At 39.4% G+C, this 24,044-nt stretch overlaps 3 protein-coding genes and 1 long non-coding RNA gene across 5 annotated transcripts; 2 read left to right on the top strand and 2 right to left on the bottom strand.

Annotated features, from left to right (window-relative positions):
• Positions 1 to 1,816: 1,816 nt before the first annotated feature.
• LOC143349980 (uncharacterized) lies at positions 1,817 to 2,164 on the top strand. The gene is made up of 3 exons (XR_013081042.1): positions 1,817 to 1,874; positions 1,957 to 2,007; positions 2,098 to 2,164. It is a non-coding gene; the product is annotated as an uncharacterized LOC143349980 (long non-coding RNA).
• A 6,867-nt stretch (positions 2,165 to 9,031) lies between these two features.
• Positions 9,032 to 20,281, bottom strand: Tg (transglutaminase). Of its 2 annotated transcripts, none has more exons than XM_076781404.1 (10): positions 19,585 to 20,281; positions 12,737 to 13,086; positions 12,244 to 12,376; positions 11,953 to 12,182; positions 11,569 to 11,882; positions 11,140 to 11,409; positions 10,998 to 11,077; positions 10,710 to 10,854; positions 10,266 to 10,572; positions 9,032 to 9,785 (listed from the first exon to the last, which is right to left on the bottom strand). In XM_076781404.1, exons 1-10 carry the CDS (start codon positions 19,730 to 19,732, stop codon positions 9,480 to 9,482), a joined length of 2,283 nt encoding a protein of 760 aa, XP_076637519.1. In that variant the 5' UTR covers positions 19,733 to 20,281; the 3' UTR covers positions 9,032 to 9,479. The 2 variants fall into 2 exon arrangements, with proteins under 2 accessions (XP_076637519.1, XP_076637518.1); XM_076781403.1 differs by lacking the exon at positions 19,585 to 20,281 and adding an exon at positions 13,344 to 13,854.
• Positions 20,282 to 21,642: 1,361 nt separating this feature from the next.
• Positions 21,643 to 23,140, bottom strand: LOC143349836 (mitochondrial import inner membrane translocase subunit Tim21). The gene is made up of 5 exons (XM_076781405.1): positions 23,007 to 23,140; positions 22,446 to 22,644; positions 22,138 to 22,372; positions 21,956 to 22,055; positions 21,643 to 21,889 (listed from the first exon to the last, which is right to left on the bottom strand). Exons 2-5 carry the CDS (start codon positions 22,639 to 22,641, stop codon positions 21,755 to 21,757), a joined length of 666 nt encoding a protein of 221 aa, XP_076637520.1. The 5' UTR covers positions 22,642 to 22,644; positions 23,007 to 23,140; the 3' UTR covers positions 21,643 to 21,754.
• Positions 23,141 to 23,206: 66 nt separating this feature from the next.
• Positions 23,207 to 23,959, top strand: E(y)2 (enhancer of yellow 2). The gene is made up of 2 exons (XM_076781406.1): positions 23,207 to 23,347; positions 23,548 to 23,959. Exons 1-2 carry the CDS (start codon positions 23,298 to 23,300, stop codon positions 23,774 to 23,776), a joined length of 279 nt encoding a protein of 92 aa, XP_076637521.1. The 5' UTR covers positions 23,207 to 23,297; the 3' UTR covers positions 23,777 to 23,959.
• The last annotated feature ends 85 nt before the right edge of the window (positions 23,960 to 24,044 follow it).

Raw genomic sequence — 24,044 nt, 5'->3', positions numbered from 1 at the left:
GTTGAGAAGTAGGAATTATACGCGATTCTTTGATTAGTTAAAGTTGTAAGCAATTTGCATGTAATCATCGAAGTGAATAATGTTAACAAATTCAAGAATCTTGTCATCTGCTAGTATAAATCGACAAAAGTGTGGGTTATATTTAATTTGTGCAACATTATATCGCCATCCATCAATACGTATAATTCTAAAGTCAAGGTATTTACTTTGTTCTAGAAAGTCGTGTATCCGCGGTTTCTACCTTTTCGAATAACAAGCTTCGCGAGACATCGGCTCTTCCCCCACCCCGCCAACCAACTCGCGAGCGTTACCGAGGTGTCGCCATTTGCACTCTGACGATTAACGTAGGAAGACGCGTCAAGACGTATCGGCGTTTCGCGACCGAGGTGCGTAATTCTAACCTGTTTATTCTTCCATTATTACTACTGGCGTTTCCATTACGATCTCTTGCAATACGGTTTCTCTAATGGATCGTTATTTCGTTTTTGTTACAGTCTCTTATTGGAATTCGAAATACAAGACGTGTTGAAACATGTCAAGACGTGTCGGCGTATCACGACCAACGAAGTACGTATTTCTAACCTTTTGATATTTCCTCATTATTATCAATTATTGTTTAATTATCATTTAATTTGTATTTTATTTCTGTTGCAGTCTCTGATTGAAATTCGACGCCATGGGAACTTTTATTGGCGCGTAAACGACGCCATACAGATGGCAGGTAGCTCGACAGATTTTGGAGGGAATATTGGTAACGTTTAACCAATTATAACAAACATTAACGGGCATATTAATATTTATATATTTTTATTTCTTTATTAAATCATTCGTTGCAAGCATGATTATAATTTTCTAATCGGTCATTGTTAAGATAAAATATGAAAATCGTTAATAAATCTTTTATCCACTTCGATATATGTATATCGAAGTATACAGAAATGGCGTCGGTAGATATCAACGATAAATTGGAATAATTTATATTTAACTGTATTCTGATCGCGATTGAACATTTCCAAGCGTTATTTATTTAATTGTTGTTTATATTCCTTTCTTTATGAATTGTTGTAATTGCAATTTCCATATGTATTTCGATACAAGTATCAGTAAACGTAGTAACTGCGTAGTTGGAATATGCTATTCAAGCATAAGTAACCAACAAATTTTAATTCTTGCAAATTTCGGAATATTTATAAAAATTACGGGATATTCTAACATTCGATAAACTAAATATAACCATGCTTACAACTCTAACTATGAAACTTAGTGATGTAATATTTATAAATTGTAGATAATATTTTAACGTTGAAATTCTCATTGATTGAGAATATTTCGCCTTCGTGGCATTAACCTTTTACATGACAAACTGTGTAGACAGCAATACTAAGTAAAGCAGTATTTCTGTTGTCGAACTCTAGTAAGAAAAAGAAAAGAAAAAACTGATAGGAAAAGCACACGTGTGCTTGTTGTATTTCTTGTCTCCTGCCCCTTTCTTTTCAGGTTTTTCTTTCCAGGAAATTTGGTTGGCCGCGCGCAATGCAGCCGGTAGATTCAGTGTTTGTGCGTAGCAACAAGTTTGTTTCTCGGGGCAAAGTGACCCTGAGCCGTTTTCGTGTTAGGTTACGCGATAATAGCATCAGTGTTTGTCACGCAGTTTTAAATTACTTCCAGAGCATCGTGGCTCTCCTTGTTTTCTGAATCGCGAAAATAGAATCCTTTGCTCGCCGATTTCAATCTTCGGTCGCGGTACTCTAATTTAACACTTTCTAATCAAATCAATTAATCTTTCAATTAGAAATTTAAACTCCTCGTTACCGGAATTAGAGTCAGTGCATCATAGAAGAGAATTATTGGGCGATGCTCCACGAGCAAACAGTGTAAGTATAAATTTATACTTTGAAATGTTTAATTAGAAATCTCTAGAGTTTTAAGAATAGATTCTAATTGTTCTTTTTACAGTTTTCTTACAGCCTCTGGAGGGTATCGGTCGGTGGACCACGAGCGAACAACGTAAGTATAAATTTATACTTTCAAATTTGTTAACTAAAAATCTTTATAATTTTAACAATAAATTCTAATTTTCTTGCACTTTTCTTACAGTATCTGGACCTGATCCTGAACCTCAACCTAACCAACAGGACCATGCTGACTGATGGATGACTTCGAGAACTTCTAGTCATCATTAGTGAGTTGCATGTTATTTGTGTTCCTCTGGTCCCCAATCATGTTGTAGGATGAAAGATCCTAATCAACACGGGTGACCAGTTGTATATTTGCTATTTTTGACGAGTTAAGTGACCACGGGTATGAAAAATACCTGTGAGTAGTAACATCAACTGTTATATTTTTTAGAGCAGGTTTTAGGGTCTTCTTGCACTCGCGTTTCTTAATGCTACAAATATATATTACACATTATGATTATTATAACATTTTTACAAATATATATAACACAATTTGTATAAAATATATGAAATATTTTTATTAATTTTGTATGAATTATATGATCGAATAGAAAATGAATTAATATAATGTGAAAACATTATATTTATCACATGATCGAGTACAATATGAATGATAATATGACATTGTACAATAATATTTATAACATTAATATAGATTATTGAATATTGATCGTTTATTTAATTAATACATCATATGATGTATTTAACGTGCAAGAAGGCATTTCGCGACAGGTCGATTTTCGAGTCAAAGTAATATGCATTTTATATTAATTTCACTTTTTTTAAAATTTACTTTGACGACAGAATCGACCAAGGATAATTGAATAACAATTTAATGAATTCATTTCAATTTTTAAAGTAAATTATTTTATCATGAGATCTTAATTAAAGTTTTTCATTTTAAGTAATTAAATTTCAATCATAATAGTTTTCTTGAATAATAGTATTTTTCAATATTAACATATTTCATTATTAATATATTACATTTAAAAAGTCGAGTCATTTTAACTAAAAATTAAATACGAAATACCGTTTAGCTATTAACCAATTTTTCTTGTCAGGATTTTCAGACTAATTTTTCCGTGTTCGTTGCCCAAGTTCATGCACATGCCCAGGTGCTATTTGCATGAGCGAAGGCAACGGGGCACGATGACTTTATTTATAACAATTCAACAACATATTAACGACTGACATTGGTCAGTGAATCGTGCGCGACGTACTGTCCACATGTGTGTGTTGTGGTTAGGTTGTGGAAGTGCGTCGTTTCAGATATTTTTATAATTGTAATTTACATACAGAACTTTATAACATTAGATTTTTATCAGTAATAATATCATATTTCAATTTACCATTTATTAGAAAAATTCTTGATCTTAATGGATTTCAATCTTAATATTTTTCAATTTTCTATAATGATACATCCATATAATATATTTTATTAAATACTGTATTCCATATATTAAAACATTCTATAGAAATATTTATGCATATAATAAAAATACGCAATGGACACTAACCTCTGTCAGACGATTTCAAAAACTGGTATGTACATTTAGAGTATGAATGAAGTGTTATGTCCGGGTGTCGGAGGAACCCCGGGGAGTCCTCTCTAGTTTAGGTCGCGCCCGGACATTCAGAATGAGAACCGTGGAGTGATCGTTTGCTTGATTGAGTTTTGCAATTTTTTAAATATAGGGTTAGGTAGGTAGGTAACTTTCTGGTATGTGTGCTAGATTTAAGTAGGTAGGGTCAGGGCAGGACTGTCCACATTAGCAATTCGGGTAGGCGCGTTTTCGCGTGGCAGTTCTGTTCCTGTAGTTACGATTTCGAGGGTAGAAATCTTGCTGATTCAAACGGTGCATGCTGTTTGTTTTAGCTTTAGTTTCGACTCCTCGAATCGCGCGACTCTTAAAGTCGCTCTCTCGCGCTCGCGGTCGTGATTAGGCCCCTTTCGAAACGCTCGTCCCGCTCGAGATTCACCACGTATGCTCGACCAACAATTCGTATATTGTTGGAAGACTACGTATTGCACGAAATCTCGAGCCAAGTCTTAAGTAAGTTTCAGACATCGGCAGGACCGCCGAAGAAAGAAAAGGCTCTCAATGAGCTGAAAAGGCCCTGACAAACTGTTTCAAGAGTGGGCTACAACAAATGGCTTTTCATCTTCATCCACGGATGAGGATGGAAAGTCATTTCTCTTACTACTTTGTCACTTGACTCGTCTGTAGTTGTAGTTAGTTTATTTTTCTGGCTGGCTCACGTATGCATGTACTTTGTACATGATTGCACCATACATGCCAGCCATCCCTCCCCTGTATTCTGTTGGCTGGCTCACGTATGCATGTACCTGGTACATGATTGCACCATACATGCCAGCCATCAGGGCAACTCGCGGTTATGATATACATAGAGTTGCGAATATCCAGTAATCGCGTTTGCATTTAGAGTTGCGAATTCTTATTTTTCGCGTTTCCTTTTCAGGGTAGTGTCGCGTCTAGAAACGATTCGCGATTGTATTTTATGCAAACTTAGGTGCTGAACGTTTGCTTTAAAAATAGAGTTGCGTATGATTGATAAACGCGATTGCACCTAGAGTTGCGAAATACTATTTTTCGCGTTTGCTTTTCAGGGCAGTGTTGCGAACAATCACGATTCGCGTTGCATTTTTACTCTTCTCTACATATAATGGATATCAACCGCGCTTGCAATTTTCATATTATAAATTAGCGTTGCGATCTCGATTAATCGTGCGATTTTTTATTTAGCGTTGCGATACTTTCAATGCCCAAATTCTACCCCAACTGTAGTATTAGAAGTAGTTAGTTTGTGGCCAGTACATGTGCATTCACATGTACCATCACACCCTGATTAAAGTTAGAGTTGCGAATAATATACAATGTTCGCGTTTGCTCGTAGAGTTGCGACCAAAAATTTATCGCGTTGATGTGTTAGTGTTGCTTCTAAACACGATTCGCGATTGCTTTTTATGCAAACCTAGGACCGGGCGTTTGCTTTAAAAATAGCGTTTCGAATTATTAGGAAACGCGATTGCTATTAGAGTTGCGAATTACTATTTTTCGCGTTTGCTTTTCAGGGTAGCGTTGCGAATAATCACCATTCGCGGTTGCTTTTATTCTTGCAAATCGCGTTTGGAATTTTTCTATTATAAATTAGCGTTGCGATTGTTGGTTTATCGCGTTGTTGCCCCGTAGCGTTGCGATATTTAAAACGTCTAGCTTCATCCCCATATGTGCCACTCTATTGTAGTTTGAAGTAGCTCGAAGTAGTTAGTTTGTTTTATGCATGTATGTTGCAGCTACAACCGAAGACGCCAGCACCCGACCCAGCATTTTTGGGCAACGCGATTTGAATTAGCGTTGCGAAACATAAATATATTTCCATTAAAGATAGAGTTGCGAATATACGATAATCGTGTTTGCTTGTAGAGTTGCGAATTCCTATTTTTCGCGTTTCCTTTTCAGGTTAGCGTTGCGAATTCCATACGCGATTGCTTTTATTCTTGTTTAAAAATAGTGTTGCGAATGCACTGATCGGTTTGCTCTTAGCGTTGCGAATTACTATTTTTCGCGTTTACTTTTCAGGGTAGTGTTGCGAATAATCTCCATTCACGGTTGCTTTTATTGTTGTAAATCGCGTTTGGTTTTTTTATATTATAAAGTAGCGTTGCGATCTTGACTTGTCGCGTTTTTTATTAATTAGAGTTGCGATTCGATGCCCAAAAGCTGGCCAAAACGCTAGCCACTGCATCAGGATCATCCAAGAAGCAAGCTGAGATTCTGCGAAGCCTCGAATGGCTCGACATTGTTATTAAAATTAGTGTTGCGCATGATTTAATGTGGGTGCACGCGATTTAATTAATAAAGGAACCCTGTGTGGTCCATTTTACGAATAACAAGCACCACTCGCGTATACTTTTTTATATTATAAATTAGTGTTGCGAAAGAAAGAATGGTCCACTCACGGATTGTTTGAATTTAAGACGAGTGGACGATTATTCTATCTTTTCTTCATATGTTTGCCAAAGGAAATACTGCTTGAAAGTATTGTTGTAAATATACCAATTGTTTTATTCTTTATAACGTGTTAAGATCTGTAATTTGTGTGAATATATTTTTATCACAGATTTGTAATACATTTAAAAAAGCTATATTATGATTAATTTTATTGTAGATTGAATTCATGATTCTAATATATCTATTTATATCACTAATTATTCATTATTAGAGTTGGTCATTTTTACGGGATATAATAATCTTTGCAACCCAATTGTTATTTATAAATAGTGAATTTTTTTATAAATATTCTGTATTCTTTGCATAAATCAAAGTTTGTTCGCGATCATTGTTTTAATCGATGGAAAATAGAATGCTTGTTTCAAAAGGGTATGCAAATTGCAATTCGATATTTCATATTGAGAGTTTATTTCCGCGTGGAATCGAAATTTTTGTTCGTTATTGCTTTGTTTGTACGAACCTAATTTAGTTTTCAGTGCAGTAAAATATAATTATTGCAATGTATACGTCTTGAAAAATGTTTCATTTGATAAACGAAACAAAAAATCAAATCTACGGTAATAAATGAATAAAATTTTCAATCTATTTCATATTTATCTTAACACTGAGACGAGTTTAACTTTTCGTTAAATTTCAATTGCGTAATATTTATGTTTTTGAATTTTTTAATATCAATTTTTACTCGTAGAAGCTTCTTTTCTTTCTGTGCCCATTAATACACTTTTATTTCAGCTACTAATCTTTTGGACAAGTTTTTGTTATAGGATATATAAACATTGAAGAGTGGAACTTGGAAATAGTAACTGGATTGAAACTTGATCGTTCTTAGGGAAATATTTCATACAATTTTATTTATTGTCTGAATTTATGTTTCAGGGAAATATCGTGGGATTAATCAAGACACCAAGAAGAAAATATCTTTTCATATTTCTTCGTGTTATGCCTGTTATATTTGTTGTATATGGGTTTCTATTTTAGAAAAACGTCGTGGAATTAACCAAGACACCAAGAAGAAAACATCTTTTCATATTTCTTCGTTTTATGCCGGTTATATTTGTTGTATGTGAGTTTCTATTTTAGAAAAACGTCGTGGGATTGATGAAGACACCAAGAAGAAAATATTTCTTCGTTTCTACAAATTGCGTTAGAATATAAGTACAAATGTATATAGATTATAAGGTAAAGAAGCGTTCCCCAGCGTTTGATTAAATACTACCAAAGCGTGTGCGTACATTTAAGTAGGAATGATTAATATTAAGGTACATATTAGTATTCTAATATGCAAGGTTAATATGTACAGTCGTACATTTATGGTAGGATCTTCAGTGTTTTATTAGGCACTGTCATAATGAAAGTGTCCATTTAAGAAGGGACAATTAATAATAAAGTACATATTGGTACTTTAATAATCAGGATTCGTACGTGCAGTTGCACATCCCAATTTCGTTTCTAGAAAACATGTGTATCATCTCACATGTATCCACATTTTGTTAGGTTTTTGATCTCTTCATCAGAGTTCGTACGTGCAGTTGCACATTTAAATTTCGTTTTTAGAAAACATGTGTATCATCTCACATGTATTGACATTTTGTTAGGTTCTTCTTCTCTTTGTTGGGCAATTCTTTTAAGAATTGTCCCTTTGTAGCTCATTTCTAACTTTTCGATAGCTTCTCTCTCATTGTTAGATAGGTATTCGAATTCCTCGCAAAAGGAAGGGTGGTTGGGGCGAGGCTAGGGTGGGTCTCCATTCGCAGCAACCTTCACGCGGTGAGACCTGGGTCATATTATTTGCTATGTAATTAATATAATTATTAATTACATATCAAATAATATGAGCTAATGGCTGCGATCTTCTAATAATTTCACATACCTTCTTCGCCCCGGTGTCTTAAAAATTATTTTTTAAATAAACGATAGATTACAATTTAAAATAAAAAATAGAGGATTTGCGGTGTACTTATCAATGAGGTACATTCTTACGTATTTTAATAATCTTGATATCTTTAAATGATCTTAATCGATCGGTTACCCCAATGAAATTAATCGATTGACGCTCAATTCTGGACTGTACAGCTTTTATTTCGTTAAAAAATACTAAAATTAATTTCATTTTCTGTCTCACTTCCACGTGTGTTTATTTCTAAATCTGTTGGTAACGTTGCGAGTGACACGGAAATGGTAATGGGGCTCTACCCCATAAAAATGAGCCGAAAAAATACAGTGGGTAAAGGGTCTTCTCGTATACCTCGTTCTCGCGGCCGCCGCCAGATTGCGCTCAACCCGTCCCGTTGCACGGTAGTAAATCGAAACGCCGCTCGCAACGAACAAGAAGATATAGCCGGTTCGAGGGATCTCTAAATCGACCTTTCATCGATCCTCCCGTTCCCGTCTTAATCGATACGAGCCGCGATTTCCTCGAAACGATCGCGAAACGTTCCCTCGGGCTTCCTCGGTCCTCTCTTTTTCAGAGACGCGGACAAAGCTCGCGTTCCACGTCGAGCTCCCATCGCTATCGCGGCCCATTCATCGTCCGCTATATTTCAACATTAATTTCCTAGATGGTGATGCATGACTCGCGTCAGTGTCGTGCGTACGGTCGTGAAGGTTCATCATCGTCGTGGCCGTTCCAGCCTCGCGTCCGTCTTCTTTTTCTACGCTCGTTCGATCCGTTCTTTAACCGTCCCTCTCTTATTCCGAATAATCACGCGCTCGACATAGCGACTCCCTTGATTGCCGCTCGTTAATATCGCCCGTTGCGCGTAGCCGGTAGTCCCGGTTACGCCGCTCAGGTAGTTCTCTGTCGATTGAATTTTTTATTGCCTTAACGCAGCAGCTCGCTTCGAACCGGTATGTTATGCGCTTCTACCCGTTTTACTCGAAATGTCCGCCATTTGTCAGTTCGTCTTGGAACGACATCGACGCCGCGTACCGAGTATCAACGAAACGCTAACCGATCCGAAACTTTTATCGTTCGAGACCTTCAGATATTTCCCCATTAAATTATTCACGTCGTTTACGATCGCTTTTAATAAGCCGATATCCTTCGAAATTATTTATTAATATCTCCGTGGATTCGCACCATTTGCAAATACAATTTCCATCGCGGTGTATTAGTACAAAATATTATTAAAATATTGTCATGCGTGCAATTTATCCTAATTGAATCGGGGCAGGAGTCAGCGTTACTATTGTTAATATAAAACTATAGATCGTCGCGATCTAAGCGTCAAGTAAAATGAAAAATTCACCGAGGAAGGGCGTGTAGCTCAACAATTTTGATTATAAAGTAAATATAAATATAAAATCTTACGACTATGGGACGCGCTCCTTTCCTAGCTATTCTTAGCTATTCTACCATATACTCTGGTCGTTTATTACATACAAAATAACAGATATAAACACTTAAAAGCTTCGTGGAAGACGTTCGAACACATATTTGGCGATTATTCGCTCGTAATAAATTAGAAAACGAGTAGGTACCGTGGAATTAGTCGCCGTTCGCGATAGGTTTCGCCGGTTTCACCATAAAGTTGATGAAACCGTCGACGTCTTCGAGTTCCTTGGAGTAAAATTTCGCGGCGATGGTCGCGCGACCCGTGTGTTTTGGTACCATGGAGAACGAACACTCCGCGTAGGCGTCCACCTCCACCGTTTCCGGCAGTTTCAGCTTCAATTGCTCGTCCAAGCCTGGCCCTTCGATCAAGAATCTACACTTTTTCAACGGGATTGGCAACGGATTCCTAAACCTGGCCTTCGCGTTCAACGTCTCGCCGACCACCGGGGCGTTCTCCAGCTACGCAAAACAGAATTGTCTATAAAGTAAAACTCGTAGCATACAGGGTGTTCGGCCACCCTTGGGAACAATTTTAATGGGACATTCTAAAGGCCAAAACAAGACGAAAATTAAAAAGTTATCAACGTTTAAAGTTCCGCCCGTTCTGAATTTTTTTCTCAAAAATGCGCAGGATTTCGGGGATATGTCTATTGACCAAAAATGATTATAATTGACCCCCGCAACCGAAAATAATTTTTCCAGAACGATTTGAAATTTTTGAATTTAATTGCTAATAACTATTTAACGAAACCTTCCTCAACAAATTGGTATTCTTGATTTTCGTCTTATTTTGGTCTCTAGAATCTCCCATTAAACTTTTTCCCAGGGGTGGCGGAACACCCTGTATCTATCAAAGTAATCTTTAACTATTTTCTTCGTGGTCCAAAATGGCTGCTCGCAAAGGGTTGTTAAGCCCCCGAAACGACTCAAGATACGCACCATGATTTTAATGTCCGGCTTTCTCACGCGGAAGTCGTCTTGCGCGAAGTACTCGTAATTAGTGCCCTTCACAGTGGCCAAACAGGAGATATTGAACGCGCACTGGTTCAACAATCGGGGCCCGTATTCCTCCCAAGAGACCTCCAATCGCACCTCGTCGAGAACCGAGGGCCTAACCAGTCGATCGACGTTTAATCTCTTCACCGGTTCGCCGACCCGACCAGTGTACAGGACCGTTTCGACCCTTAATATCACGGAGACCCGGTACTCGTTGTAGCTGCTTCTATTTTTTATCAGCAACACGACGCTGCAACCGTGAAACAACTTATTGAGCATCCAACGAAAACTTAGGAGGATCCAAGTGACTTTGTCTTGTCCGTTTTACAGATGGTTTGGGTTAGAGTGTAATATTTGACAAGTTATAGAAAGGAAAATCGAGAGAACCTGAACGGTTGTCCAATCACGATGTCGTCACGAAGCTCAAAGTCGAACATAATATCGTTGAACTCCTCGTTGAGGTAGTAACGACTGAACAACGACTGGCTTTGACGCAACGCCTTCAGCATGGCGGCTCGTTCTTCGTCCGATTCTGTGGACAGAAACCAACCCCGTGTTACAACTATGGCGAAGAGCCCATATATAAGAACGGAAGGAGGGTCGAGCACTTGCGAGAGAGACAAGAGCGTGACAGTAACATATTCCAGCAAGTATTTAGCGAAGGAGATCGCTTACTTTCGGGATACTTGTACATATGAGTGATGTCCTCCCTCGCCCATTTTCCGACCGCTTTCGTGCTGATGAATTGGCCGATCCTGAAAGCCAGAAAAGAATAAGACGTCCGTGTTCCGATCCCTTGCGATCGGGAGGTACTCACCCGTATACGTCCTTTCGAATCAACTTCAACGGCTGGGTCGGTCCATTGTACCGCCAGAACACTTTGTCCGCGTTCACCTCGGCGAAGAGAAAACCGTTGTCGTAAGGACGAAGAACCTCGCCCTTTTTCACGGCGGCCACAGATGCCGGCCCGCAACGGTACGCGTCTTCGCTCAGCTCCTGAGGAGTCGCATCGATCACTTGCCACCCGGAACAATCCGGCGACAAATCCATTCGCTTCATCCAAACCTCGTTCCACACGTGGAAGTTCCTGCGGACCCGGGGTGAAAGACATTAGGATCGCGCGTACAAGGAAGCCCTGTATCAGTGGTTGGTAAACGACGACCACCAGACAAATTAATTACTGGCCACTACTGATTACCAATGACTCTACAGCTAGGCACATCGCCATCGTTTAGCAGTTACTTGCCAGATCGAATCGCTGTTCAGCTCCTCCATGATTTTCCCCTCCTCGTCAACGAAATAATCGACGGTCAAGCTGCTCTGAGTGTCGTGGGCGCTGGCGTAATTGGTTACCACGCGACAAGGTAGGCCCAGGGCCCGACAAACAGTGGCCAAGACGCCCGCGAACACCCAGCACTGTCCATACTTGACCGGTTTTTTGGTCTTGTAGTATTGCTGGAGGATCCTCTGGGAGCCCATCCATTTGGTCGGTGGCGTGCCTCCGCCGAAATCGTCGGACCAATTGCCCATCACCGCCCCGCTGTCGTCCGGAGAGTTCACCTAAAACGACAATATCGCCGCGATAGTCACGGTGGAGGCCTGTTCGTCTTAATAGTTGACGAGTACCCACAGCCGCGGACAAAATGCGAGATATGACGACGGGGTCGCTCCTGCCAGATGTACGAACTTTCCCGACTTGAGTCATCAGATGCAGAGCGCAGTCCAATATATCTCGCTCGAACTGCGAATATTTCCAAACCGTCGGTCTCAGGCGATTGTAACTTCCGCGCCATATCAAACCGTCCTCCGCCATCACGTATTCCTGCCTCTCGTCTTCGTCCTCCATGTACACCACGTCCTCTGAGAAACAACCAAAGAACCGTTGTCACTTTTTGTCTTCTTTAAATTCCAATTCGCGTACCTCTGCACCACGGATTGAAGATTAAGTAAAATGGATTCTTCATCGTGTAGCTGATTGCTCCCTCCAGGTTCCTGTTCTTGGTGTCGATGTCCATCTTCCATTTACCTATTATCGCGTTCGGGTCCGCTACGATCTGATTGGAAAGGATCGATAAATTCGAGGAAACATGTCTGGCCACACAGTATATTTTCGGTAAAGAATTTTTTTCTCGAAAGTGGGTACGATTTCGAGGGTATGTCTATTCACTAAAAATGATTGTAATTGAGCCCTGCAACTGAAAATAATTTTTCCAACATGATTTGAAACTTTAATTTCGCCGAAAAATTTTGAGCACTTGTTGAATTTTTTTCTCGAAACTGGTTAGGATTTCGAGGGTATGTCTATCCACCAAAAGTGATTGTAATTGACCCTCGGAATGAAAAATAATTTTTTTAGAACGATTTGAAAATTTTTAATTTCGCCGAAAAATAAAGCCTATAAAGGGTTTGCTTACCTTTAATCGTAGAAAATTAGGTTGAACGGCGTCGACGGTGGCCTGCCAGGAACCCCCGGAGACTTCACCAGGGTAAAGCACAGGCGTCGCGACGAGGGTCCCGTGACCGTACTGTGGTTTGTCGATCCCGTCCAACGTGAAGACCAACGACATACCATCGATGTTTGGATCGTAGTCTCTGGACAAAGTCAGGTGCAAGTAGAACTCCTGTCCCCGTCTGACGACGAGCCTGGCCTGGTTGTCGTCCCTCGTCATCAAGTCGTATCTCGAGGTCCAGTGGTTGTCTCCATTTTCCGCTATGCACGGATCCACGCCGGAAACCGTCAGAACGGGAACGTCGTAGTCCTCCCCTGCAAGGGAAACTTCCGTTAGTTCGGGGATGGGCGAACACACAAACGTTGCGTAACGAGATTTTCCCGGAGAACGTCGAAATTACTAAATTCGCGCGTGGCAACCCGCCAAAAGCGATCGAGATAAGGTCGAAGGTGAATTATACTCCACGCTGGATAATTAAAAAAAATGAAATGTCGATACTAATTACAAGGATCTGATCTAATTGGGATCAGGGGACTATCGAACGAGATCACGAGAGAAAGATATCACTCACAGTAAAATCTGAACGGAAACGGTCGGAAGCTGCGGTCATTGAAAGGCCGGTAACGATCGTAAAATCTATAAAACATAGTTCGAGGCTTGGGCAAGGCGAGCTTGTCTCTCGAAAAGAAACCAAAGACTGAATCCATCGGAGGGAATTGCATCGAGGTCTTTTACATCCGAGGAGTTCCGTGAAATCACTGAATGACCGCTCCCCGTCGACGAGGAGGCAGGAAACGAGCGTCGCGGCGCGCGGCGTCGGGCGGGTTGCCGCGTTCTAGGAGGCCAGTCAAGGACTTCTCTGCATCGGTAAACGCGGCCATACATGGTGTCATCGATGACTACGGTGCCCCGGTAGGTAGTCGCCTACTTTTCATCCTGTCAATTATTTCTCGTAATTCGTTTCCAATCGGTTCGATTGATTCCGCGAAAGCAACACCGATTCGACGATCGTTAATGACACTTTCGAAAGGCGGTATTCGATCATCCGTCGGGTGGAAAGTCGAGGGAAGTAAATCACACGCCTCGAAAGGCGATCGACGAGATCGAGGAATTGGCCACGTGTCGTTTCGTCGAACCGCTGACGCGTTTATCAAACTTGGAAATTGATAATTGCGTAATTTCCATACGGGAGCGATTGTCCGGTACGACTCAATCTACAGGTGTAAACAAACGATCGAATCGCGTTCGTTTATAGTAGAAACTTTAGATCAGAGTTTCGTCTTGCGATGGGAACTGGAGAAACGAGGTCTCGATCGCGCTGACCGTCACCCGATTTCAACGAAGGATTCGACCGTGATTCCATAAATCTCGTTTCGCGATCGACAGTAGATCGTAACGGGGATTTCGTCCCTAATTTTTGGAAAGCCTTCAACGCGCAAAAACACACTTATTTAGAAATTGAAAGGCTACAGTGAACTTGGCATTGCAACGAAACGCAGAGCGTAATGCAATGTAAATTATGATAGTTTCGCGTACCATAAATCGTTCTAATATCGTGCAATCAAGACTGATAACAATGCCAAGTTCAAGACCCAATCAAAGGTAGTGAGTTTAATTTCTTGCTCTTAGAGGTACACCTCTTTCTTTCTCCCTGCAGTGCATCGCGTATTTCTTCAATTTGACTCGCAACGAAAGCTCCAGAACGAATTAACCGCGTACGTGACGCACTTACTATGCTCTAAATAGCACCTCTCGCTCTGGAGCAACCTCGATTCGTTATCTTGGTATTATTTTCTCGTTCGCTCTTGAATTTACCGAACCACGTCTCTCGAATTACTGCCAAAGATTCGTGCTGTTTTTTTAATATCGAATCTCTCGTTTCTGAAACGTAGATAGGTACAAGGTTCAACTTATTCTTGCACGCGTTAAAGAACTCGACAAAATAGAGATGGAGCTTAACAGGTCATCGAATAAAAATTGCGCTGAATTATCGACCAACCTAATACGTTTCCAGTCGTCTATTGCTAGGATAATGTATTCAGAATCAATTACAGAGGATTCGATATAAATTGTCCAAGATTTGCCACACCCCACGCAGGATTAGTTACGTCAATATATAATCGTGTCCGCGACGGAAGGAAATTGCAGACGTTTCTTTTCGAAATTACAAACTCTAAAATTAACTCCTCGTTCCGGCTGACTGGGCATTTACTTCGACATTCCAGCGAGCCGTTTACGTCAACCTTCTGTTTTCTCTATCCGCGCTCGTAGAGCCAATTAAGGTAACTATTCGAGTAAACTGAACGATCAAAATTTCTTCCTCGATACCGCGGGAAACGTTGCAAACGATGTCTGCTTTATTTTCTAAAACGAACTGCCTATGACGCGAGACTCTATTTCGATACTCGTGTTCGTCTTACCGGTAATAAGTTATCAATGAGTCGATAATCTTCCGCGACATGTTCGTGGAGGATACTTTGTTGAATAAATAAAACGACGGAAACGTGACTTCACGGATAATGGAAAACCGTGTTCACGGAACGGACACGATTTATTTCGCGTGTAACAATACGGTCCGGGTAAGTGTTTCCGCAAAACACGCGTTAACGGCGTGTCAACGGATGCGAGACGGATAAGATCGAGGAACGGGAGGATCCATCGGCGATTACGACGCACTCGAGCCACGCGATTCGTCGGAAAAGCGAGACGCACGAAAGAAGATTTATCGAGCCGGCGTTCAATCTCCCGGAGCCTTTACGATCGGTAGAAGTTTGGTAATTGAAGATTCCACGCCGCGCGTATCCCACCCTACCGATATAATAATCCATTAACGCGATTATAATATCCCGGTGGATCAATTAGCAGTAAATATTGATTAATTGCGTAATAACCGACGGGCGGTCGGTGCTCGGGCTAATTATATAATAAATATCGTGTCAAACGATCGCGTTACAAAGTACCCTGGGCAGAGTCGCGGGCATCGTTCGATCGCTTCGACCGGTTTCGTACGAAACCGATGCTATTTCAGTGAGTCGGTACGACGGACAGCGCGAAGTTATGACGCGAACGGTACACGCAGGTATTGTTTTCGATTAAAAATAACGACGCCTAGCCCCCGCTGGCTATATATACAGGCACGCAGAAGCGCTCTAGAATCCGGATTATCCGTAACGGTCGATGACGGATGACGACACGCTCTCGTCGGTGACGACGTCACGTTACGCGTGACGTTTCGATCGAAGGTTGACAACTTTTAACTTTTAACGCGTTCGAAACGAAATCTGACAGAGGAAAGGCCGGGAATTGGCGCCTCTAACGACATTGCAGGCAACGCGAACAATTGACGCTTACTATACAGGGTGTTCGGCCAACCCTGGGAAAAATTTTAATGGGGTATTCTGGAAAAATCGACAGGGGGTAGGTGCCTAAATTTTCCGGCGAAAAAAAAAAATTTCAAATCGTTCTGAAAAAATTATTTTCGGCTGCGGGGGTCAATTTCAATCATTTTTGGTCAATAGACATACCCTCGAAATCCTACGCACTTTCGAGAAAAAAATTCAGAAAGGTGGACAAATTTTTCGGCGAAATTGAAAAGTTTCAAATCGTTCTAAAAAAATTAGTTTTAGCTAGGGGGGTCAATTACAATCATTTTTGGTCAATAGACATACCCTCGAAATCCTACGCACTTTCGAGAAAAAAATTCAGAAAGGTGGACAAATTTTTCGGCGAAATTGAAAAGTTTCAAATCGTTCTAAAAAAATTAGTTTTAGCTAGGGGGGTCAATTACAATCATTTTTGGTCAATAGACATACCCCCGAAATCCTACCCAGTTTCGAGAAAAAAATTCAGAAATGTGGACAAATTTTTCGACAAAATTGAAAAGTTTCAAATCGTTCTAAAAAAATTAGTTTTAGCTAGGGGGGTCAATTTCAATCATTTTTGGTCAATAGACATACCCTCGAAATCCTACGCACTTTCGAGAAAAAAATTCAGAAAGGTGGGCAAATTTTTCGGCGAAATTGAAAAGTTTCAAATCGTTCTAAAAAAATTAGTTTTAGCTAGGGGGGTCAATTACAATCATTTTTGGTCAATAGACATACCCTCGAAATCCTACGCACTTTCGAGAAAAAAATTCAGAAAGGTGGACAAATTTTTCGGCGAAATTGAAAAGTTTCAAATCGTTCTAAAAAAATTAGTTTTAGCTAGGGGGGTCAATTACAATCATTTTTGGTCAATAGACATACCCTCGAAATCCTACGCACTTTCGAGAAAAAAATTCAGAAAGGTGGACAAATTTTTCGGCGAAATTGAAAAGTTTCAAATCGTTCTAAAAAAATTAGTTTTAGCTAGGGGGGTCAATTACAATCATTTTTGGTCAATAGACATACCATCAAAATCCTATCCATTCTCGAGAAAAAAATTCAGTACTGGCGGAACTTTAAATGTTAATAACTTTTTAAGGAAGCCTCCATCAACAAATTGGTATTCTTGATTTTCGTCTTATTTTGGCCTCTAGAATCTCCCATTAAAATTTTTCCCAGGGGTGGCCGAACACCCTGTATTGATAAATTTCAAGTCTGGTTATTTTATGTTACAGGAAAGTATCCAAAGAGTAATATAAAGAATATGACATAAATACTGATTGATAGTAGAGTTAAATTATGAACGTAAATTATGAAATTATGGAGTAGACGCATCTAAAGCGTGGCAGTGAACGTGTTAAACAGTCGAAGGCCACGCGACAACTTTTGCGATGCGCTGTAGCCACGGAAATAAATAGTATTTACATTTCTGAGGCGGTTTTCAGGCGTTGCGGCACGCGGTAAATAATTGAATAGAAAATAGAAAATACGGAGCAATTTGCAACAACTCGTACAAACGATTCTTTACTGTAAAACTCTCGCGAATATAATACTCGACGACTACTCTGAAGCTCTGATTATTTTCCGTAATGGCCGTTCCCCCCTTTCTTCGTTTCTGCCATCCGTTATTCCATTCGTGTACAAACGATCTGTCGCTGCGATTAAGTTGATCTCGCTACACACGCGATTCGAGTTGCAACTAACGAATACAAATTTTGAATTTTAGAAATTACCGATCAAGGTGCCTTAATCACCTTTTTTATTCGTTCGTTATTAATTCTGCTCCGTTCTTCCAAAAGAAGCTGACGAGGTTCTGGGTTAGCGGTGTTTTCGTTCCTTTCTTTTCTAATTCCTGCCAAATATTTCCAATTGGATTCGAGCCAGAACTCTGTCGAGGTGTTTGTAAAGTATGCAAGGTGTTGCATAAAATTCCAAGTAACGTACATCGTATGTTTCGGAGCGTTATCTGGTCAAAAATAGAAATCGAGAGATACATTTTACTATTCTGAATCATATTCCAAATTGTGCTCCTTTAAAATATCGGAACCACCGTCTGTTTATTATTCCAGCGACGAACATTAATTCCCTGGGTCTGGAGAAAGTTACGAAACACCATTTCGCGGGTACTTTATCAACTCCATTTTCTTAAAATTTACATTATACATTTCTACAAGTACAAATAAATATCGTTGGTGGTTCTGATGTTAAAAGTACAAGAAAATAATCGTCTACGATAGCGACAAACGTTTGTACACTGAATCGCGTGTTATGCTAATAGTTTTTGACGCTGCAACTGCGTAAAAATTAGCATTCCCGTCGGTGCGTGGCATTGTCGGGTCCGTCAAGATCGAAGCAACGAAGAGGCGTACGTTTTAAAGTAAACGTGAATCTTCGACGATGCTTATCTCGTGATAAATTACGCTGTTCGCGAATTAATCGTGTACGATACTCCTCGATCGCTATCGCGGCACTTTTCGTTCGAGTCCTACGCAATTTAAAACTATAAAAGAAGACAAAAGCTAGGATCGCGTTCCTTTTGCGACCAACGGTTTGCAACGCACAGTCACCGAATTATTCGCGGTAAGTGAGTCAAGATTACAAATGTTTTCGCGGGAAAATAATCGAACGCTCGTTTCGGGAAAAGCACGTATACGACAATAATAGCGGTTCGCGCAATTAAAGATGACGTCAAGTTTCGCTGCACGAGGCGCCTTGTTGCGTAAGTTCGCTTTCATTCATGGCGATGCACATTTACGTGGCGTTAATTTGAACTTATCGAAAGAAGAAATTATATACAACGCCTAGCAAAGAAGCTCCGCGCGTCTGCAGCGCTGGCGAACGAGCCGGAAGCTGAGGATTCCCATCTGGCCGCAAGCCCGGGTTTATTTTCTTTCGTAAAGAGCCTCGAGAGCGCGTTTTATCATCCTCCTCTCGAATTTCATTAATCTTTTCCCGATCGAGTCGACGTTAAAGATATTAATGCAACAATACCCGGTGACTTCATCGAACGTCGACGATTCGGTACGCTACGTAACGTGTCGAAAAGCAATAATTAAAAACGAAGAACGATCGACGAGCTTGCCAAGGCGTGCGGTTCTTCGAAAATAAATCTTACGTTAACGCGCGGAGAAACAAGAAATTTCGAAAACTTCGAGGCGCATTATCGACGAATCGAAATAATCTGGCGTTCGATTTCTTTCTGCCGCGTGTCGGTGCAGCCAATTAACCCCGTCCAATTACGGGTCAGAGCGCGTTAACGGCGATACGATTGATAAAATGTCTGCGGTGATTTACATGTTGAGGAATGTGTCTCTTCTGGTATTACGCGTACGAATGTAAATTCTTGACGCGGTACGTGGAAGCCAACGACCTACGATCTATAAATACGGAACAGGGAATTATAATTTTTGTTTGGAGGAATTAAAAGCAACGAAGTCGGGTGAAACTTACCTGAGATAGGCGTAGCAGGTGGTCGTGGAAGGCACTCCGGTTTCGTGCATATCGGCTTCAGAGGACTGTCGGTTACGGTTTCCGGTCGAAACACTGCTCTGAATCGCGAGAAGCACGAGCAGCAGTTGCACATTTTGCACAGTCCCATAATGCGTGGAAAACGAAAGCTGTTCCGTGGCTTAATTATTTTTAATATCGACGCTACGAGTCTATCTATCCGGTAGCGCCTCTGTTGATGCTTAATATCATCTCACTTCGCGATTAGTCGCGAACCGGAGTTGCTCGAAGGAAAACCTGAGTCCCGCGGCAACGATTATTTAATCAAGGGCACCCGGTAGAGTCGAAACGTCGATTTTACCGGAGAAAAATAAAATAAAGCTACACCATTCCTGGAAACAGTTACGATCACGACGCGTTTAAATTGTTTTCCAATAGCAATAATTTATCTTATCGGGCGCGACACGTGACGAAAAGGAAACAAATCGAGAATTTTTAATGAACCGCTTGCATAAATTTGTCGACAGTAACGACGACGATTTTCCGCAGTTGTTTCACGGATGTTTTCGGTTACGATTAATTTACAAGTGTTTTATCGATTGACGGTCGAATTATATCACGGCGCATTTTAAACGCGACCGCGAATTGATCGAGACGACGCGTCGTGTCGATCCGCTCGACAGTAGATGAGCGACTGTCAGAGAGTCAGCTGGCATCGAGAATGATGCAAACGACAAGCAGGATCTCCCCGCAGCCTTCGGTTAATTTTTAGGTGGTTACTAACAGTAACTACCTATGTGTTATACGCGTGCATAACGATTATTATTCTCTTTCGAAATCGAACGATTCGACGCGTACATTTCTGACGGTTAAGGTTATGATCGAACGGAAACGGTTAATCACGTTTCTTTGGAATGTAGCTTCTTGATAAAAGGGCTCTCGAACTCTTCTTGCACGCCTAATTCATGGTACTTTATACTTACCGCGTATTCTTTACGTTGGACGCATACTACCGATTAAATAATTTAATAGAATAAAAATCGAGCATTCTGTCGATCAAGGCCTTCCGTATCGAACAAAAAGGCTCTTATTTGAGCACTAATGAACCAAGAAGGTGCAGAGACGTACAATGAAAGATTGTTAAGGGAAGTGTTTTTCTGTAAAAACGAAGGTTCAGTCTTGTATATTGTTAAACATAAGAATTTCCCATTAGTAAACTCGCTCTTATATAAACACGTGTATTTTATCAGATGAACATCATTATCATACGACAGAAAGTAAATATTATGTCAGACATGTCCACGGATGAAGCCCCTAACCCCCCACGCGACACGTTTCCTTTCTACGCTGCGTTGTCGAGAAACAAAGAAATCGACAAAGTCGCACATTCCTGCTTCTGATAAAACTTTTTAAGTCCTGAAGCTTCGTTTGGACATACTTCCCATAACGGATCGCAGCAATCTCGGAAGATAGGCAAGATTCCGATTATGGGTTAACCGTACTATTCGTTAAATGCGCGGGAAACATTCATCGATAGGTTTTTCGCATGAAATCGTTCGCGTTGCTCGTCACTGCCTCAGCTGACAATCTCTTCGAGGAATATTGTAACTTATCGTTAATGCATGGTTGTTCGATGAGTAGTGTGAGACAACTTTAAACGAAATCTCTTTGCACGTGGCATACATCGCAATGCGAAGGTTATTTTTTCGTCGGGTCGCGATTAGTCGCGATTATTTTCGACTCGTGAATTCAACGATCTTTATTGCGTATCATCCAGCGATAACTATCCGCGAAAACCCAATTATATCGAACAGTAAGAATAAAAAAGTAGCTTCGATCGAAGTGATTTATGGTCGAAAAGATTAATTCATTCGATTTCAATTTTTCTCAGTTATTACCGAGGTGGTGAAGTCGTACATGTCAACTAATATTCCGAGAATTTTTCAAACGCAATGACTATTTAAAGATATTTGTCCATAAACAAGAATATTGTTGCTGACATATTTCGCGGGAATAGATTACGAAATAACAGTTTACTGTTCACGAATGAGGGTAGCACCATTTTATTGTATGTTCACTAAAGTATATTCAAAATAAAAGTTAAGGCAAATAACAATTATAAGCACACCTGTGTACAATGTATAAAATATACTACTTAAAGTGGTTTAAAATATTAGCTTAAATCAAATTCGGTTTCATTACTGTAGCTCTTTTGTCCATCTCTGTTGTCTTCTATTTTTATAACAGTTCTCATCAGGTCGTCTATAAGTACGTATAAATATTTATACACGTAATTACCAGATTCGTTCTGTAATTAAATTTAATGCATCAGATTTAAGGGCTAACTTGGTGCAAAATTCTAAAAATTACTTACTTCTTGTACTTCCAAAGTAACGGTGCCGCGTCTCCTTATTCCTTGGATATAAAACTTCATTCTCATATGTTGTACCCCATCCTTTACAAAAGTTACATGGCTGAAAAATTGCATAGTATATGTTGTTTATCAAGAATAAGTAGAACCGACAATTAAAATAACAGATGTATATTTTGCCTTACCTCACATGAGTTCGTCGTCCACGTCTACTCTCTTCTCCATATGCTTTTATAGGTTCTCCAAGAGCATCTACTACTTTAGAATCTTTTATGCAACGATCTAATGCTTTACTATAAACATTATTAGGACTTTTACTGGAGAATAATTCATTGAAAATTACATAAAACATTAAACCTGTAATTCCTATACCACCAACTATTATGCCTAAATATCCAAGAGATTTTGTATTCTCTTTAACTGAAATGAAATTGACATTCAAAGAAATATAGATTTTTTAACATTCCCAGTTTGATATAGACATGAAATTTACCTACTTCCGCAAATCCAATCTGTACTTTATTCTCATGTTCTACAGAATCTGCTTTAGCAATTGATTTCTTTGTACAATATGGTACACTATGTCGAGCACTGAATGTTACATCAAAATTAGAATAAACATGTGCATGACTAGATACTGTTGCAAGTCTTTTAAATAAAGTGTAATTGATTATTCTTGCGGAAGCCATTTCCTAGAAAGTTGTTAAATACAACGTGTGTATTACGTGTAATATACCAACACGTATTTCAAATAAAAAAACTCGATAATTAAACTAACAGTAATAACAATAACTTCGAAATACCGAAATGGTTGTACGGCTAATTTCCCGCAAACTTTCTGATCAAATTTACACAAAATAATTACTAAAATAAAACGGAATACGAATACACATGTCATTTACTATAATACAAACAGTTTTTAACATGTGTTGTATGTTATAAAATAACTATATTGCTTTTTAAATCATTATCGCTGCATCACGAGCTATGCTAACATACTCGTATTGGGACAATTGAACATCTACGTTTGTATAAATGTTAGATATTTACTTACGAATAAGAAATTCTTCGCTTGCTGAAGACTATAGGGATTGCCAATGAACAGTAGCGATCAGATTTTAATGAAAAATTAAATTAAACGCTCCCATACTCTCCAATCATATTTGGCTATTTCGCGATGCGTATGAGGCGAAACGTAGTTAGGTTATGAAGCTTCAAAGACAAAACACAACATAACCTTGTATGCCAAACAGTATTGCGTTGACCGATACGATTGCCACTGACAAAGTTGTAAAAGAAAATACGAAGTTTGGTAATATAAAAGTAGAGAGAAATAAAATTCTTGATGAAGACTACTCCGCATCAAAGATTAGTTATGGTTGGCGATCGCGACGGGCAAGTTCCTTTACGAATATTTTTAATATTGAATAATAATTTGGAATATTCAAATACCATTTAAAAATTAAGTCAACGATTCTTACGTGTCAATGTCATGTTTCTCGTGACAAAGTATCGTTCGTAAGAGTTATGCTATCTTAAATACGAAAAATATGAAAATTTTAATGTACCATAATGAAGTATCAGTTTTGTTTTAGATTGAAAGAATTATTACGTCGTCGATTAGTTGAATGTGGTTGGAGAGATCAAGTAAAATTAATCTGTAAGGAGCTAATAAAAGAACATGGTCATGACATTACTTATGACAAATTGCTTTCTATCGTTACAACTAGAGCAAGAACTCTTGTACCTGATTCTGTTAAAAAGGAGCTTCTGCAGAAAATAAAGAATCAACTGATTGCTCAAGAAGAAAAATTAAAGATGTAATAAATTAAAAGTTTTTATTTACAAACTTTTATTTTGTAAAAAGAATATCTTATATTAAGAACTATGTATGTACGAATACCAATATATCATTGTAACATACGTTATATATTGCTATGTAATACTATAATTAACGTTAACTGATAAATTTGTGCTAAAGTAATAAATAAATTCTATTTACATAAATTCATTGGAGTGCTTTGTTTACCTAATTATATCTATGCTTACTTTTGAGTAAATTTACGTAACGAAATACATAACCTTGCGAGGT

Source organism: Colletes latitarsis, chromosome 14 (genome assembly GCF_051014445.1).
Source record: "Colletes latitarsis isolate SP2378_abdomen chromosome 14, iyColLati1, whole genome shotgun sequence".
NCBI classification, from domain to species: Eukaryota; Metazoa; Arthropoda; class Insecta; order Hymenoptera; family Colletidae; genus Colletes; species Colletes latitarsis.
The sequence above is the reverse complement of the archived record's forward strand: the minus strand, read 5'-3'. Positions and strand labels throughout refer to the sequence as shown.